The sequence below is a fragment of the Orcinus orca genome, chromosome 4 (genome assembly GCF_937001465.1).
Source record: "Orcinus orca chromosome 4, mOrcOrc1.1, whole genome shotgun sequence".
NCBI lineage: Eukaryota > Metazoa > Chordata > Mammalia > Artiodactyla > Delphinidae > Orcinus > Orcinus orca.
The window spans coordinates 4,805,145-4,822,451 of record NC_064562.1 but is presented as its reverse complement, the minus strand read 5'-3'; the positions used below and the strand labels follow the sequence as shown (position 1 = coordinate 4,822,451).

General features: G+C 35.9%; 1 protein-coding gene across 1 annotated transcript in view; it reads right to left on the bottom strand.

Moving 5' to 3' along the window:
- Positions 1 to 250: 250 nt before the first annotated feature.
- Positions 251 to 17,307, bottom strand: part of RXFP1 (relaxin family peptide receptor 1) — a 96,648-nt gene continuing 79,591 nt past the window's right edge. Inside the window, exons 13-18 of the mRNA XM_033421554.2 lie at positions 15,050 to 15,121; positions 13,966 to 14,037; positions 11,913 to 12,142; positions 9,419 to 9,829; positions 8,503 to 8,721; positions 251 to 3,243 (exon numbers count right to left, since the gene is read on the bottom strand). Coding sequence (XP_033277445.2) covers positions 2,942 to 3,243; positions 8,503 to 8,721; positions 9,419 to 9,829; positions 11,913 to 12,142; positions 13,966 to 14,037; positions 15,050 to 15,121 — 1,306 coding nt within the window. The 3' untranslated portion in view covers positions 251 to 2,941. The remainder of the gene's footprint in view (positions 3,244 to 8,502; positions 8,722 to 9,418; positions 9,830 to 11,912; positions 12,143 to 13,965; positions 14,038 to 15,049; positions 15,122 to 17,307) is intronic.

Below are 17,307 nucleotides of genomic sequence, written 5' to 3'. Positions count from 1 at the left end.
GGTTCTACAGAGCTTCTGGCCTTTGGACTTGAACTAGGACATTGGCTCTGCAGGTTTTTGGACTTGCCAGCCTCCATAATCACATGAGTCAATTCCTTATAATAAATCTCTTTATATATGTAAATATATATATATATATATATATATATATATATATATATATACACATTTGTTGAAAGCCTACCACATTCTTCATGTGGAAAACATTGATATCATTCCGTGTAAGAACAGAAATGACTCAGACAAGGCATATTTTTAACAGAATTAAAGTTCGGGTAGTTTATTTTCAAAAGAAATCTATATAATTATTCAATAAATTTGTTATGTTTTTGATTCCAGTATTTTCATGTTTCAGACATTTGGGGGGTATTTAAAACTACCTGAAAACATTTTATTCCTGTGTAACGTTTTCAAATTATGAAAGCAAAAAATTTCAATAGCTCAGAGCTAAAAAGTATCTGATGAACTTGCCGACCACATGAACAGAAGGTAAACTCATCCCCTGATGACTTTCTCTGTAGAGTAAAAGTGTCCTATAGAGTAAAACATGCGGATCTTTTCCCCCTGAAGTTCAGGTCCTGAATCAGTGCATTATGGCCCTTTTTTTCTTTTCCCTTAACTGCTTTATTGAGATATAATTTACATACCATAAAATTAATGCATCTAAAGTGTACAATTCAGTGGCTTTTCATATAACCGCAGAGTTGTTTATCTACCACTACAATCAATTTTAGAACTTCTTTTTGCCCAAGAAGATACTCTGTACTTCTCAGGCATCATCTCCCCAACCCTCCCACCTCAGTAACCTCTGATCTACTTTGTCTCTATGAATCTGCTTATTCTAGATATATCATGTAAATGGAATCATACAGTCATTTGAACTTTTTGTGCCTGGTTTATTCGCGTTCATCGTGTTATAGCATGTGTCAGAATTTATTCCTTTTATGGCTGAATAATATTCCATCATATGTATACACCACATTTTGTTTATCTGTTCGTCAGTTCACGGGCACTTGGGTTGTTTACATCTTTTGGCTGCTGTGAACAATGCTATGATGAGTATCTGAATACAAGGATCTGAGTCCTGTTTTCTTCTGGGTTTATACCCAAGAATGAAATTGCTATATCATATGGGAATACTATGATAAGTTTTTTTTTTTTTTTTTTTTTTTTTTTTTGGTACGTGGGCCTCTCAGTGTTGTGGTCTCTCCCGTTGCGGAGCACAGGCTCCGGACGCGCAGGCTCAGCGGCCATGGCTCACGGGCCCAGCTGCTCCGCAGCGTGTGGGATCTTCCCAGACCGGGGCACGAACCCATGTACCCTGCATTGGCAGGCGGACCGTCAAGCACTGCGCCACCAGGGAAGCCCTATGATAAGCTTTTGAGGAATCACCAAACTGTTTTCTACAGTGACTGCATCATTTTACATTCTGACCAGCAATGTAGAAAGGTTTTCAATATCCACGTCCTTGCCAATACTTGTTATTTTCTGTTTTTGTTTTTGTTTTTCTAAATTATAGCCCTCCTAGTACGTGCAGTGTTATCTCATTATAGTTTAATTTGTATTTTCCTAATGATTAGTGATATTGAACATGCTTATTGGCCATTTATGAATCTTCTTTGGAGAAAAGTCTATTCAAGTCCTTTGCACATTTAATAAATTGGGTCGCTTGTCTTTTTTGTTGAGTTATAAGAGTTCTTTATATATTCTGGACATTAAACCCTTCTCAGATATATGAATGAAACTTCTTTCATTCTGAAGATTGTCTTTTCACTTCTTTTAATAATGTTTGTTGATGCACAAAAGGTTTTAATTTAGATGAAGCCCAGTTTATCCATTTTTTTTCCTTTTGTTGCTCATGCTTTTGTTGTTATATCTAAGAATCCGTTGCCAAATCCAGGGTTTGGAAGATTTCCCATATATTTTCTTCTAAGTGATTCATGTCATATTTATGTCGTCAGTTCGTTTTGAGTAAACTTTTGTATACGGTGCAAGGTAGGGGTCCAAATTCATTATTTTGCATATGGATATCCAGTTGTCCCAGCACCATTTGTTGAAAAAACTGTTCTTTCCCCATTTGATTGTCTTGGCATCTTTGTTGAACATCAACTGACTGTTAAATATGAGGGTTTTATTTCTGGACTCTCACTTCTGTTCCACTGATCTAAATGTCTATCCTTGTTCTAGCTTTTCTGACTCATTCCTTTGCCATACTTTTATTCTCTTTTTATGATCTCATATAATGGTGCTCATTTAAAGCAAAAAGACAACTGGGAAGGAAGAGACAGAGAGGTGCTGTTTTGAGTTAATATCAGAGCTCTTTTTTCATAGTAATAAATATGTTTATTGGCTCTCAAGTATACATACTTGAAGAGAGGTAAGATGAGTTCTTAAAACAAAATGTCTGTACTTTGCTAATAATCAGACATTTTTTCTGATGCTAGTATACTGATTATTCCAAAACCATAAACCTTTATTTAAGAGTGTCTGTGATTCTCACTTTTGCTGGTAAGCAAGACAGACAAAGCTCTACCTTAAACTAGGAGCTGCAGATGGACTTTTTATATTCTTGTAGTTAAATACAACTTAACATTGCAAATTGAAAAGATTCTATACTGTCTACTCCCAGGAATTTACTGCAGTGCCATGCACACAGTGGGTACTCAATAAATGCATGGTAAAAGAATGAATGAACCTTGAAGTAGATTTCTCTTAGTTTCCTATCCAAAGTAGGTACCAGTTTACACACATTATCAATATAATTTATTTCCCTTTACATGGGCATCAGTCTTTTTGATTTTTTCCCAAATAGCCTCATGTCCATGTAAGCTAATTTATTTTAGCCGTTATTATAAATTATTTTGTGGCATTTATTTTATACTAATAAATCCATCATAAAGCATCCCACAATATTCTCTGTGTAGAAATAGGTTTCAGTCGGTTATGAATAGGAATTGAGTCTAGTTGATTGAGAAATGAGTGATAATTCGCAGGGGTCTGTGAAAAGAGCTGGCTTCATTAGCTCAGAGGGCATCTCCTGCAGGGGCCACATTTCTACCCAGATGAACGATGGAGCATATGTCTTCTGACTTCCTTTGCTGTCAATAGATCTTCTCTGCCTGTAGTTATACCAAAACTGATGGATCATTTCTTTGAATGGTCTTGTGGTCAGAGTATAGAGAATTGGGTTCAAAGCACTGTTGATAGGCAGAATAAAAATCACTACCCAAGACGTTATGGTACCTGGAAGAGAAAAATGAAATTCCTTGAGTGTTTATAGATGTTTACAAGGTATGGAGACACCTTGTCCTTGTTTCCCCTAACCCCCCAGCCCCCCACACTGACTTTTGAGTCTTAATTTTTTTCACCTTGATGTCATATAATTAAATATCAAGTCTGTATGTGTTTCCAGGACGCCAGTGTTTGAGGGAGGTGCTAACACTATCAACAACCAGGTTTTTTTGCTAAGTAGCTTTTCTCGAATACATCAACAGAAGTATTCTATTGTGTAAAAATGTGTTTTACCAAGTGATTATATATTACTCAGATATGATTCCATCTTAGGAAAAACAATATTGTTTAGTATTTGAATCATACCTTTTCAAGTGTTTTAATTATTAGATAGTACATTTAATATTTCTCAGAATATATAGACTTAGCTTTAATAGATTTCTTTTCTGCTATTTATTTGGTTTGAAAAACACATATGCAGTTTTAGGCTTTTGACTAGATATTTATTTCAGTGAAAACATCTTTGGCTAACCTTATCTTAAAATTACTGCAGTATATATGCAACTACCTAATACTCAGATTTTTATTATAATTTAATTTATGCTCTCTTCCCTCTTTTACTTATAAAATGTAAGGCACTATCACCACCAACCATGGGATAAAGCAAAATTAAAGTTGTATGTTTATAAATTTTTAAAGTATGAATATATATTGCAGTATACATACAGTTAACAGGATTTTATACATTTTTTTATTGTGGTAAAATATACATAACATAAACTTTTCCATTTTAACCATTTTTAAGTGTACAGTTCAGTGGCATTAACTACATTCACGTTGTTGTACCACCATCCATTTCCAAAACTTTTTCATCTTCCCACACTGAAACTCTGTACCTTTAAACACTACTCCCTCCCCCCTCCCCCCTCCTCCCCCTAATCCTGACAACGCCATTCACAAACTTTTCATCTCTGTGACTCTGACTACACTAATTACCTCATATAAGTGGAATCCTACAGAATCTGCCCTTTTGTGGCTGTCTTATTTCAGTAGCATCATGTTTTCAAAATCTATCCATGTTGCAGCATGTATCAGAACTTCCTCCCTTTAAAGGCTGAATAATGATCCATTGTGTGTATATAACTCATTTGCTTTAAGCCTCTGTCCATTGATGGACCCTTGGGTTGTTCCGCTCCCACATTTTGGCTACTGTGAATAATGCTGTCATGAACATGGGTGTATGAATGTCTGTTTGATTCCCTGCTTTCAATTCTTTTGGGTATATACTCAGGAGTAGAATTGCTGAGTCCCATGGTAATCCTATGTTTAAGTTTTTGAGGAACCACCATACTGTTTTCTACAGCAGCTGTGCCATTTTACATTCCTACCAGCAAAAGAGTTCCGATTTCTCCACATCCTTGCCGGTACTTGTTATTTTCTGTTTTTGAGAACAGCCATCCTAATGAATGTGATGCGCCTTATTTTTAAATAGCAAGAGTGCCTCTTCTGTCGTCTCTCACACTCTGGGGTAATGTTCCCTAAATTGCTATGTATTTCAGGAAGAAAAATTTCTTATGTTCTAAAAAAAAAAATGAAGTAATTATTTGATAATCATTTTGACCTGTGTTCCTTTCTGGTCATCTTAAGCATGGGATTATCAGAATTTCAACACAGTGAGTATAATTTATTGGAATCATTGTTCCTTTGTTCCCATAGTCACTATGTTTTTTGGCATTTGTGGAAAAAATTGAACACGTGGCAGCCTCCAGCTTGCACCAGGAGAAGCTGTAGCCCCCGCCATGCTCTGGCTCCAGCCCCCCAGCCCTCAAGGCAGCAGCTGCCAGTGGCCCAGGAGAAGCCCTGGCTCACATGGGGCTCTGACTGTAGCCCCTTCGTCTCCAACCCCCAAACCCCCACCAAGGCGACGGGCCTGACATGCCCCAGGAAAACCCTTGCCCCTTTTGTTTCAGATTCAGCTCTCCCACCAAAGCCACTGGACATGTGCAGACCGCATAGGGGTGCTCCCACATAAGGACACAAATCAAGCTCAGGATAGGCAACTGTGTTGCCTAATTTCACAGAGACAAACAGAGAAAGTCAAACAAAATGAGGTGACAGAGGACTATTTTCCAAATTAAAGAGCAAGATAAAACCCCAGGAGAAAAACCAAAAGAAATGGAGATAAGTAAGTTACCTAACAAAGAATTTAAAGCAATGGTCATAAAAATGTTCACCCGCCTTGGGAAAGGACTAGAGGAGCACACAACTGTAACAAAGAAACAGAAAATGTAAAAGAGAACCAATCAGAGCCGAAGAATACAATAACTGAAATGAAAAATACACTAGAGGGTATCAACAGCAGAGTAAGTGATACAGAAGAATGAAACAGAAGAATCCTTAGCAACCTGGAAGACAGAATAGTGTAAATCACTCAATCAGAATAGCAAAAAGAAAAAAATAATTAAAAAAACAATGAGGATAGTTTAAAGGACCTCAGAGACAGCGTCAGGTGTACTAACATTTGCATTATAGGGTTCCCAGAAGGAGAAAAGAGAGGAATGGGGCAAAAAATGTATTTGATTAAATAATGGCTGAAAATTATTTAATTTAACCTGAAGAAGGAAGCATCTGATCCAGGAAGCACATAAAGTCCCAAACAAAATGAACTCAAAGAGATCCACACTAAGACATATAATAATTAAAATGGCAAGAGTTAAAGCGAGAATTTTAAAGGCAGCAAGAGAAAGGCAAAGAGTCACATACAAGGGAAACCCCATACGGCTACCAGCTGACTTCTCAGCAGAAATTTGCAGGCCAGAAGGGAGTGGCATGATATATTTAAAGTGTTGAAAGAAAGGAAAAAACCTATAATCAAGGATACTACCTGTCAATGTTATCATTCAGAATTGAAAGAGCAGCAGCTGCATAGCACAGTGAGATCAGCTCGGTGCTTTGTGGTGACTTACGGGGTTGGGATAGGGAGGGTGGGAGGGAGGCTCAAGATGGGGGGCATATGGGGACATATGCACGCATATGGTTGATTCACTTTGTTGTACAACAGAGACTCACACAGCATTGGGAAGCAATTGTACTCCAATAAAGATGTATTTAAAAAAAAAGAGTTTCCCAACAAGCAAAAACTAAAAAAATTCATCACCACTAAACCAGCCTTACAAGAACCGTTAAAGGGACTTTTTCAAGTGAAAAAAAAAGGCCGTAATAAAAAGTAAAATATATGAAGGAAGAAAATCTTAAGGCAAATATAGAGTAAAGGCAGTGGATCAAGTACTTAAAAGAGCTAGTACTAAGATTAAAACCAAAAGTTTGTAAAGTCAAAATCAACTATAATTACAATAAACAAGGGATACACATAAAGATGTAAAATATGACATCAGAACAAACCTTCAGGGGGGAATAACAATGTAGAGCTCTTAGAATGCATTTGAACTTAACTACCAGTTTGTGTGTGTATACATATATATATTATATATATAATATATATTATATATTATATAATATATACTTATATAATATATATATATGGCATGGTAACTACAAACCATAAAACAACAATAGATACACAAAAAAAGGAAAGGAACCCAAACATAACACTAAGGAAAATCAAGGGAAGATGCTAAAAGAAGACAAGAACAGAGAAGAACTACAAAAACAACCAGAAAACAAGTAACAAAATGACAATAAGTACATACTTACCAATAACCACTTTAAATGTAAATGGACTAAATGCTCCAATAAAAAGACATAGGGTGGCTGAATGGATTAAAAAACAAGCCCCATCTCTATGCTAGCTACAAGAGAGTCACTTCAGAGCAAAGATACACACATTCTGAAAGTGAAGAGATGGAAAAAGATATTCCATGCAAATGAAAATGAAAAGAAAGCTGGGTTAGCAATACACATATCAGACAAAATAGACTTTAAAGAGAAGTCTGTAACAAAAGACATAGAAGGGCACTTATATAATGATAAAGGGGTAAACCCAAGAAGAGGATATAACATTTGTAAACATATGTGCACCTAACATAGAAACACCTAAATATGTAAAGCAAATATTATCAGACATAAAGGGAGAAATTGACAGTATTAGAAGATGGTAGGAGACTTTACTACCCCACACACATCAAGGGCTAGATCATCCAGACAGAAAATCAATAAGGAAACAGTGACTTTAAGAGACACATTATACGAGTTGGACTTAATAAATATCTACAGAACATTCCATTAAAAACAGGAAATTACACATTCTTTTCAAATGTGCATACAACATTTTCCAGGATAAATCAGATGCTAGGCCACACAACAAGTCTTAGTAAATTTAAGAAGGCTAAAATCATATCAAGTATCTTTTCCAACCACAATAGTATGAAACTAGGAGCCAATTACAGGAAGAAAAGTGGGAAAACACAAATGTGTAGACTAAACAACATGCTACTAAAATACCAATGGGTCAACAAAGAAATCAAAGAGGAAACAAAAAATTACCTTAAGATGAATGAAAATAGAAACACAACCCTCCAGAATCTATGAGACACAGCAAAAGCAGTTCTAAGAGGGAAGTTTACAGTGATTCAGGGACACGCCAAGAAACAAAAAAATCTCAAATGGACAACCTAACTTTCTAATGAAAGGAACTAGAAAAAGAACAAACAAGGCCCAAAGTTAGTAGAAGGAAGGAAGTAATAAAGATCAGAGCAGAAAGAAATGAGAGACTAAAATGTAGTCAAAAAGATCAGTGAAACTAAGAGTTCGTTTTTTGAAAAGATAAAATATTGCTTAATCTTTAGCCAGACTCATCAAGAAAAAAAAAAGAGAAGGGATCAAAATAAATAAAATTAGAAATGAAAAAGTAGAAGTTACAACTGATACCACAGAAGTACAAACAATCATCAGAGAATACTACTAACAGTTGTATGTCAACAAATTGGACAACTTACAAGAAATGGATAAATTCCTAGAAACATAAAAACTTATAATAGTGCATCAGGAAGAAATATGGAAAAAGGTATTCCATGCAAATGGAAATCAAAAGAAAGCCAGAGTAGCAATACTCATATCAGACAAAACAGACTTTAAATGCAAGAGTGTTACAAGAGACAAAGACTGACACTACATAATGATCAAGGGATCAATGCAAGAAAAGGATATAACAATTATAAATGTATATGCATCCAACGTAGAATCACCTAACTATATAAGGCAAATATTAATGGACAGATATTTAATTTCTTTACAGGAAGAAAAAATTCATACCTGGTATTTCTACCTGAAGCAATGACAGGAATTTCAGTATAAAGATGGGTATCCAGCATAATGCATCGGTAAAAACAATAAAGAAAAAACGTTTGGCAAGGATCATCTCTTTCCTAACTTGATTCCGTACTTCGGTTGCTGTTATGGCACTTTGATGGATGCTGTAAAACATGCTTCCATATGAGAAAACGATGATGATAAATGCTGCTAAGTTAATACCTATGAAGAACACAGAGATGATGATTAATGAATAAGCACATTCTTTCAGAACAAGCAAACATACCCTGAGCTGTTATTGTAAAGGAGAAGATACAAAGACCACAATGTGTTTTTTGTTCTTTGTAAGAATTACTAAGGCACAAAAATCATTAATTAAAAAATTCTAAATATTGTTGAAGCTATAAGAATGATGAAATGTTTATTTTTAAAATGGCATATTAAAATTAGATTATAGTGATTCAATGACTATCTTGGGCTTATTAAATTAATCTGTCTTGTGTTAATTTTTTTGGTATTCAATTACTTTGTTATATTTTGAGAATACTTTTCACAAGAGGACATGCTTGGTTGTCTGCTCCCAAGCCAAAGACTTGTGTGGCTACTTTGAATTTGTTCATATTATAAAGGCAAAGAGTTAAAATATGTTTTGCTTAGTATTATTAGGGTGATTGCATGAAATGCAAGTGTTCAGCATCTTGTCTTTTATTCAAGTGTATCATATCAGAATTAATATGATGAACTGGTAATTTAGAAAAAATAATCCCTTTAGGGGATTCTGGTACAATCCACCCTCAATGTCCTTTCTGGTTAGAAGATCTGAAATAGAAAATTGTAAATATTAAAAGGCATAATGAGGTTCAGATTGTGATTTATTCTAGCATTTGAATGAAAGGGCTTCTAATACAGAGTTTCTTACCAAGAAAAATTGCCACTGAATAAATCTGGGCTCCAGTACTTTCTGTATCTTCTGAATGAAGAGGGAAGCATACCCCATTGGTGCCGTAGTAGTTTTTGAAAAATTCTTTATTGCTCAGTGGAATGAAAGCCACGATAAAACCGATAATCCAAATGAGAATCAAAACTGTAATGGTTCTGCCTTTTCCAGGTCTTAAACATCTGAAAGGATATACAATGCAGATATATTTTTCCACTGTCAGGAATGTTAAAAGTAACACTGATACTTCTGTGGACAGAATGGCCAGGGACCCCAGAAGCTGGCAGTGAATGCTCTCCATCCACAGCTGTGCGTGCTTGTTGTATTCTCCTCGAAACTTCAGGTCAAAGGCTCCAATCACAAACAAATAGATTCCCATCAGGCAGTCGGCACCTACAGGGATCAGTGAATTTCACAAATTTAGAGAAATAAATAGGTAAGGTGGAGTTATCATTAAGCAGAATTTTTTAAAAATTTATTTATCTATTTGTTTTTGGCTGCTTTGGGTCTTCGTTGCTGCGCGTGGGCTTTCTCTAGTTGCGGCGAGCGGGGGCCACTCTTCGTTGCGGTGCACGGGCTTCTCATCGCGGTGGCCCGTGATGTAGCGGAGCACGGGCTCTAGGCGCATGGGCTTCAGCACTTGTGGCTCGCGGGCCCTAGAACACAGGCTCAGCAGTTGTGGTGCACGGGCCTGGTTGCTCTGCGGCATGTGGGATCTTCCCGGATCAGGGCTTGAACCCGTGTCCCCTGCATTGGCAGGCAGATTCTTAACCACTGCGCCACCAGGGAAGCCCCAGAAATATTTTTAATATTAGCCCCAAATAGCCAAGTTCCTTGTATCTTGGGGGCGGGGGAGGGAAGTTTTATTCTAAGAGTTCATTTATGGGTAAGGAGCACTTCGTCAACTCTTCCTGCTAAGCACTCTTAGAGCATCCTCTGCAGCCAATTATGTAATCATTCCTCTGTTTTCGTCTAACACACAGTCTGTAAGAGCAGGGATCTTGTCTGTTTTGCTCTCTGTTCTAGTCCCGTCACCTAGCAGTGCTGAGTAAATGAGTAAAATGCATGAGCATTCAATTAGGGACAAGATTGGGAAGCTATAATTTGGTTCATCTCTTCCATGGAAGTTCTCCCAGCTTAAGAAACTTAAGTCATTCAAAATCCCAGAGAAAGTAATCCAGAAGTTGCTATGACAGAGTAATGACTATGAATTTTGAGGTCTGTCATTTTGAAGATGTGAATAATTATGAAGTGCTCTGTAGTCAGTATAATTCTGAGGGGCTTCAATGAGTCACCCTGGGGTGGTCGAAGCAAAACTGTTCTGATTCTTTCTTCCCGTCTTTCTCTGTCTCTTTCAGACTCCTCCATCCCCCACATCAGCTGTTAATGTGATACACTTCTTGGTGTATTTGTTTTTTAAGCAAATATTACATATCAGAGAGTAGGTGAGATTTTTTTTTGACTGCGCAAGCATTCTATACAACGTTCCTGAAGTCACATCACGATATACATCGTAAGGCTGGCCCTAATCTTTAAACACCGAGGTTATATTCTAGCCTTTATCAGGGAAATTGAGCAAACTCAAAATTGTGTAGCTAACAATACAAAGTAGTAAACCATTTCTGAGTTCTGCTTCTTGGGTAGCTTGCAATGAAAAGACAGTTCGACATTATCCTTTGAGTGAGGGCGAGGGTAAGACATGGCACGGCACTTGTAAAGAAGGAGAACATCGTATAGATTGATTCCTGCTTGAGGTGGGATGGGTAAATTATAGGCCACTTGACCAAGATTATAAACACCCTGAGGACTGGTTTCTTGCTTTTATTTAATTAATTTATTTTTGTATTCCTCATTTAACATAATACCTTGCAATCACGTTTCAAAAACTTAAAAAATTTAATACTACCTAAACCACTTTCTTATTTAAATATTTCAAATTATGAATGGAAAAGAATGTAGAAGCTCAGAGGCCAGAAAAACGACGTTTGAAGTCAGCATCCATGAACTGGACATTCAAACAAGAAATAAACACAGCTCTGGAACCATGAAAGGGTCCAATTTGATTATAGTAAAAGATTGTACATGCTTTGATAAAATATTATTTTATTAAATAATAAAGATATTATTTATAATATCATAATTTTAAATAAATTATTTAATAATATTAAATTCGCTTTCTTCTTCCTTCAGAGAAGAAAGCAAATGAACAAAAGCTTCTTTATGAGAAAAAAATTAATGAATGAGCCCTTCATTAATCTGTGTAAGGTGACTGAGTTTTCTTATTTTAAAAACTTATTTTCTTTCTTATCGCTAAAGTAATTTTATTTTCATTGTAGCGAACGTGAAAACAACATATAAGCAAAGGGGAGAAATTTTAAAAATCTCATAATTCTACCGCTCTCGTTACTTATTGTCTAATAGCAACGCTTTCATATATTTTGAAACTGTTATTCCTCTTCATCCAGGAGATACTCACAGCAGAGGGAAATGATCGACATGGCATGCAGCTTGTTCTCAGATCTGATATAAGGTCGCATACAGATGACAAAGATGTTTCCAAAGCATGTAACTGCAGACACAACCCAGACGAATACTCTCTGAATAATGCTCGCCAAGAGATCCTCTAAAGATGAGATTCCATCAGTGTTTGGTTTACAGCTGCGAACATGGGGTGCATAGCCACAGTACTGGAACTTCTTAAAATAGCTGACGTGCAGAGAGAAGGGAAAAGAAGATTTTAAACTGAAGTCAGTGTCACTCTACATTCATAGCTATTTTCTACATTCTCTCAGTAGAAAGAAAACGTCTTAATATGAGACTCAGAGGAATGAATGTAAAACGTTAGGGATACTGAAGATTTAACCTTAAGTTTAATTCTCATTAACTTGGTTTTTAAAAGAACGTGTGGGTGAGAGCCGCAAAAAGGCGTAATAAACATACAAGTGTTAGACATGTCTTAGAATATAAATCAAATGTTAGCATGTGATCGGGACAATCCACCCAAGGAAACTTGTTACTGGGTTTTCAGTGTTTAGTGCATGTGTTAATAAATCCACCGTTACATAACTCCTATGGTTGCTGCAACTGATTTTCCTTTTTCAAACCCAGGGGAAGAGAATTTGTCCTCTGTGTTTCTATGGCTTTTCTAGTATAGCATTTGTGTGATCTGTAGCTACTTGCTAACAACATGCTTATCCTCACACCAGAGTTTGGTACATAATAGGGTGTTCGATAAATGTGTGTTGAGTGAATTCTTTCATCAGTAGAGAGACCTCCCTTGTTAATAAAACACCACCGGGATAATCAGTAATTACTACTGTGCTACCACCAACACCAGCACCATTTATTGAGCATCTCCCAAGTATCAAGAATAACTTCTCAGATCAGCTCCATGAGGTTGATGTCAGTATCATCATACAAGAAGATGACTCTTCAATGGAGGCAAATTAGCTGCTAGGAAATTTTCTAATAAATGCAGAAATTAGGATTTAAATTAGATCTTTCTGCCCCTAAAGGGGTGTACTCTGGCAAAAAATATGTGATCTTTATAGTATAAGGAGTTGTAGTAAAATACAAGATAAAAACTTGACAATTACAGTATATTGTCCTGTTGTTTAACTCTTGCTGCCTGGATCCCAGGATCTGCCGTGGTTTCTGCTCAATTCGGTTCTGCTCCTTGTTTCTTGGGTTTTGTGACCTACACCATTTTCTTCCGATAAACTCTGCTTTGCTTAATTTAGTCAGAGTGTTTTATGTTGTGTGCAACCAAGGAAACTTTTATAGGCATGCTCTCTGAGGAATTATGGGGAAAAAACTCCCAGTATCCTCTGTTAGATTTAAAATACAAGCAAGATTATAGAGTGGTGGTGACTGCCATGACACTTTCTAAATTATTGGGAATTAATTACCTTGGCATGGAGACCATTCGAATATATTTCATATATATACTGCTATATATTACATTCAATTAAAGAAAATGTTTCTGAAGCATGTAATTGATGGCATGATGAGACACACTGTTTGAATAAAAGATTTTTCATGGTTTACCATTTTATCCATACACTCTTGCACATCATGCCCTGACATTGTGGGCAGTTTTCACTGAGGAGGATTTCTCTCTTCCCTTCCTCCATTTACATGAATTATTTATAATTATTTTATGTTGTTTATGTAACTTCTCCATCTGGTCGCATTTGTGCCACGTGCACAAATTACTAGCTGAGTGGACAAACTTGACCATCAGTGAGTGGCATCAGGGCTCGGGCGAGTTTACAAGCCTGAGTGGGTTCCCTCCACACTCCTGCTGTCTGACATTCAGACAAAACTCCTTTCATTCTGCCAGACCATGGAGAACTAAAAATCACCCCACCTAATACCAACGCTTTAAGAGTTAATTATTGTTTAGGCAAATTAATCAGTAGAAAATGTTAATAGATTGGACGCATGGGGTATGGAGGTGTTAGCACAATACACATGGAAACGTAAAAGACTAAAACCAAGGTGAAGAACAAGAAAAAACATCTGCTTACATGTGAGAGAGATTCGTGAGAGGTCTAAACATCCTTTGTTGGATATTTGAAATTTCAATTCCTTCTAGGCTGCTAAAAATATCAAATTAATTATCAAAAATTATGTTATGCAGGGTATAATAAAATGAGTTTTTGTGACGGACAGTTTAATAAAATGCTGTTAGTTAACACTTATTTGGAACCAAACATTCGTACTTAACCTTCCCTAGGCACTTCCCCAACTCCTTTAAACATTTTTTTATTAAAAAAAATTTTTTATTGAATGAAATATTCATTAAATTCTACAGTGCTTTACAATTTTCAAAAGTTTCACACACATGATTTCATATGATCCCATAATAACCCATTTTTTTCTCCCAATGCCTTTTTGATTTTGCTATTTATATGTATATATCCTGCTTATTTGAATTTTTTGGCTTCGAATAGAATGGAACAATGTTTTTTGCATAGTAACTACTCAATATATATATTTGAAATAAATGAACAAGCATTATCTTTTAGACAATATTGCAACAGCAGAGGCATTTTACACTCTTGAAGTTTTTCTAATAATTTTAAATAATGTTTTTCTAATAAAATGCCATTTTACTGAGGGAACACTTAAAAGAACTGAAGCTTACCTTCTTAAGGCAATTCTTAGACCCTAACATAATTTGTGTGTGTGTGTTTATGTGTGTGTGTGTTGCAAGTCATGACTTATATCATCTAGAACATTCCATCTTGGGATAACGATGGTTATAATAAATTCTTAGATACCCAGTGCTAATGAAGGAATAAATATGCATAGATGCCTTCAGAGGATCAAGCAAACAATCCAATATAAGCTTCTGGTGATTACAGAAATATATGAAATGATTAATCATTATCTAATTTGTAGCTTATAAATACGAAAGATTAAACTAATAGCTATCTGTTTGTAGCCCAGCAAGCACTCATCTTATATGTTTTTCTGGAGTTTAACCAATATCCTGGGACTAAAGCTTCTGATTTGAGATCCTATCAATCTTATTTTATAGAATTTATTAGCTATTAGTATGTAAATAAAAGTTATGTCATAAAACTATCCCCATAGGTGTATACTTACAGAGACTTGAGTTTGACAAGGTAATCAAATTGGTTTGCTTGAATTTTCTGGATTGGGTTATAGGAGAGATTCCTGTTTTAAAAAAAGAGCAGCAATAGGTCAATTCTTAAAAAGTATTTGAGTAAAGAGAAAGTGGGTCTCTTGACTTAGGGTTACTTTTAAACAGTAACAAAAAAAGTACAGCAATGTCAATTGACCCCTAGGGCTAGTTGGACATTCAAATGGATTAATGGAAACAGAACTCTTAGGCCAGTGCACGGCTGTCAGTAAGTGCGTTAATGACAGAGCTGAGAGAACATAAGCGCAAAGGTGGGGAGGTCCAGAGACGGTCCCACCAGAGGAGCAGCAGGGTACCCAAAGGGAAGCCACACCACTTTAGGTTTCGCCTATCATCAGGTGTGGTTTAAATGAAAGAAAGAAGAATCTCATTTAGTCAAAACTTGAATTAGTGAAATCACATTGAATGCTTTTTACAATAAATCATGTCAAAGAGTGGCATATTGTGTTAGCAATTTGTGAGGCATGAAATGAAAAGTAAAAGGCTCTATAGTTAGAAACAAAGAAACAGAGGTCAGAGTGACAGTGTAGCTGAGTGTAAATGGAGAAAATTTCAGAATCTTTGCAAAACAACACCTCGAAACAAGAATTGTTGATTAAAGGGACCTTCTCAGGGCAGGTTCACTTTTTAAGAAACGTATTGCAGATTAGACCATTAGTTGGGTGGGGGGGGGGGCAGTGACTACAGAAAGAAGGGAAGAGAGGAAGGATGACAATAAGAAATGTGTTGTATGAAAGAAGGGAAAGGGACTCAACAATCTATGAACAGAAGGAAACGACCTTAACATAATAAAAGCCATATAGGAAAGCCACAGTGAGCATCATAGCCAATGGTGAAAGGCTGAAAGCTTTTCCTCTAAAATCAGCAAGAAGACAAGGATGCCCACTTTTGCCATTTCTATTCAACATACTACTGGAAGTCCTAGCCAGAGCAATTAGGCAAGAAATAAAAGGCATCCAAATTGCGAAGGGAGAAGTAAAATTATCTCTGTTCACAGATGACATGATTTTATGTGTATAAAACCGTAACGATTTCGCACACGCATACACACAAAAACTGTCAGAACTATTAAAATAAAAAATTCAACAAAATTGCCATATGTGAAACCAACACATAATAATCAGACAATAATCAATAATCGAATGCATTTCTATACACTAACCATGAGCAATCCATAAAGAAAATTAAGAAAATGATTCCATTTACAATAACATCAAAAGAACAAAGTACTTAGGAATAAACTGAATAAAGGTGAAAGACTTGCACTTTGAAAACAAAATGTTGCTGAAAGAAATTAAAGAAGACATCAGTTAAAGAAGACATTCTGTGTTTTGGAACTGGAAGACAATATTGTTAAGATGTTAATACTACCCAAAGCAATCTACAGATTCAGTGTCATCTCTGTCAAAATCCCAATGATTTTTTTTTGGCATAAATAGAAAAATCCATCCTAAAATTCGTGTGGAATCTCAAGGGAACCTGAATATCTAAAACAACCTTGAAAAAGAAGAACAAAGTTGGAGGTCCCACTTCCTGATTCAAAACTTACTACAAAGCTACAGTAGTCAAACCAGTGTGGTGCTGGCTAAAAGATAGTTGTATAGAACAATGGAATAGAATGGAGAGCCCAGGAACAAGTCTTTGTATATATAGTCAAATAATTTTTAAAATGTGCCAAGATTGTTCAATGGGGAAAGGACATCTTTTCAACAAATAGTGCTGTGAAAACCAGATAGATATCCACATGAAAAAAAAAAAAAGAGCTTAGACCCTTAGCTTCCACCATGTACAGAATTAACTCAAAATGGGTTAAAGGCCTAAATAGAAAAGCTAAAACTTTAAAACTCTTAGAAGAAGTCATAAGAGAAAAGCTTCATGACATTGGATTAAGCAATGACTTCTTGTATATGATACCAAAAACATAGGTAACAAAAGAGAAAAAAAACCAAGAGTTGGACTACATCTAAATCAAAAACTTTTGTGCATCAGAAAACACTGTCAACAGAGTAAAAAGGCAACCTACAAAATGGGAGCATACATTTGTAAGTCATATATCTGAAAATGATTTAATATCTAAAATATATACACTCCTACAACTTAACAACAAAACCCCAAACAACCCAGTTTAAAAGTGAGCAAAAGACTTGAATAGGTATTCTCTAAAGAAGTTACATGAATGGCCAATAAGCACATGAAAAGA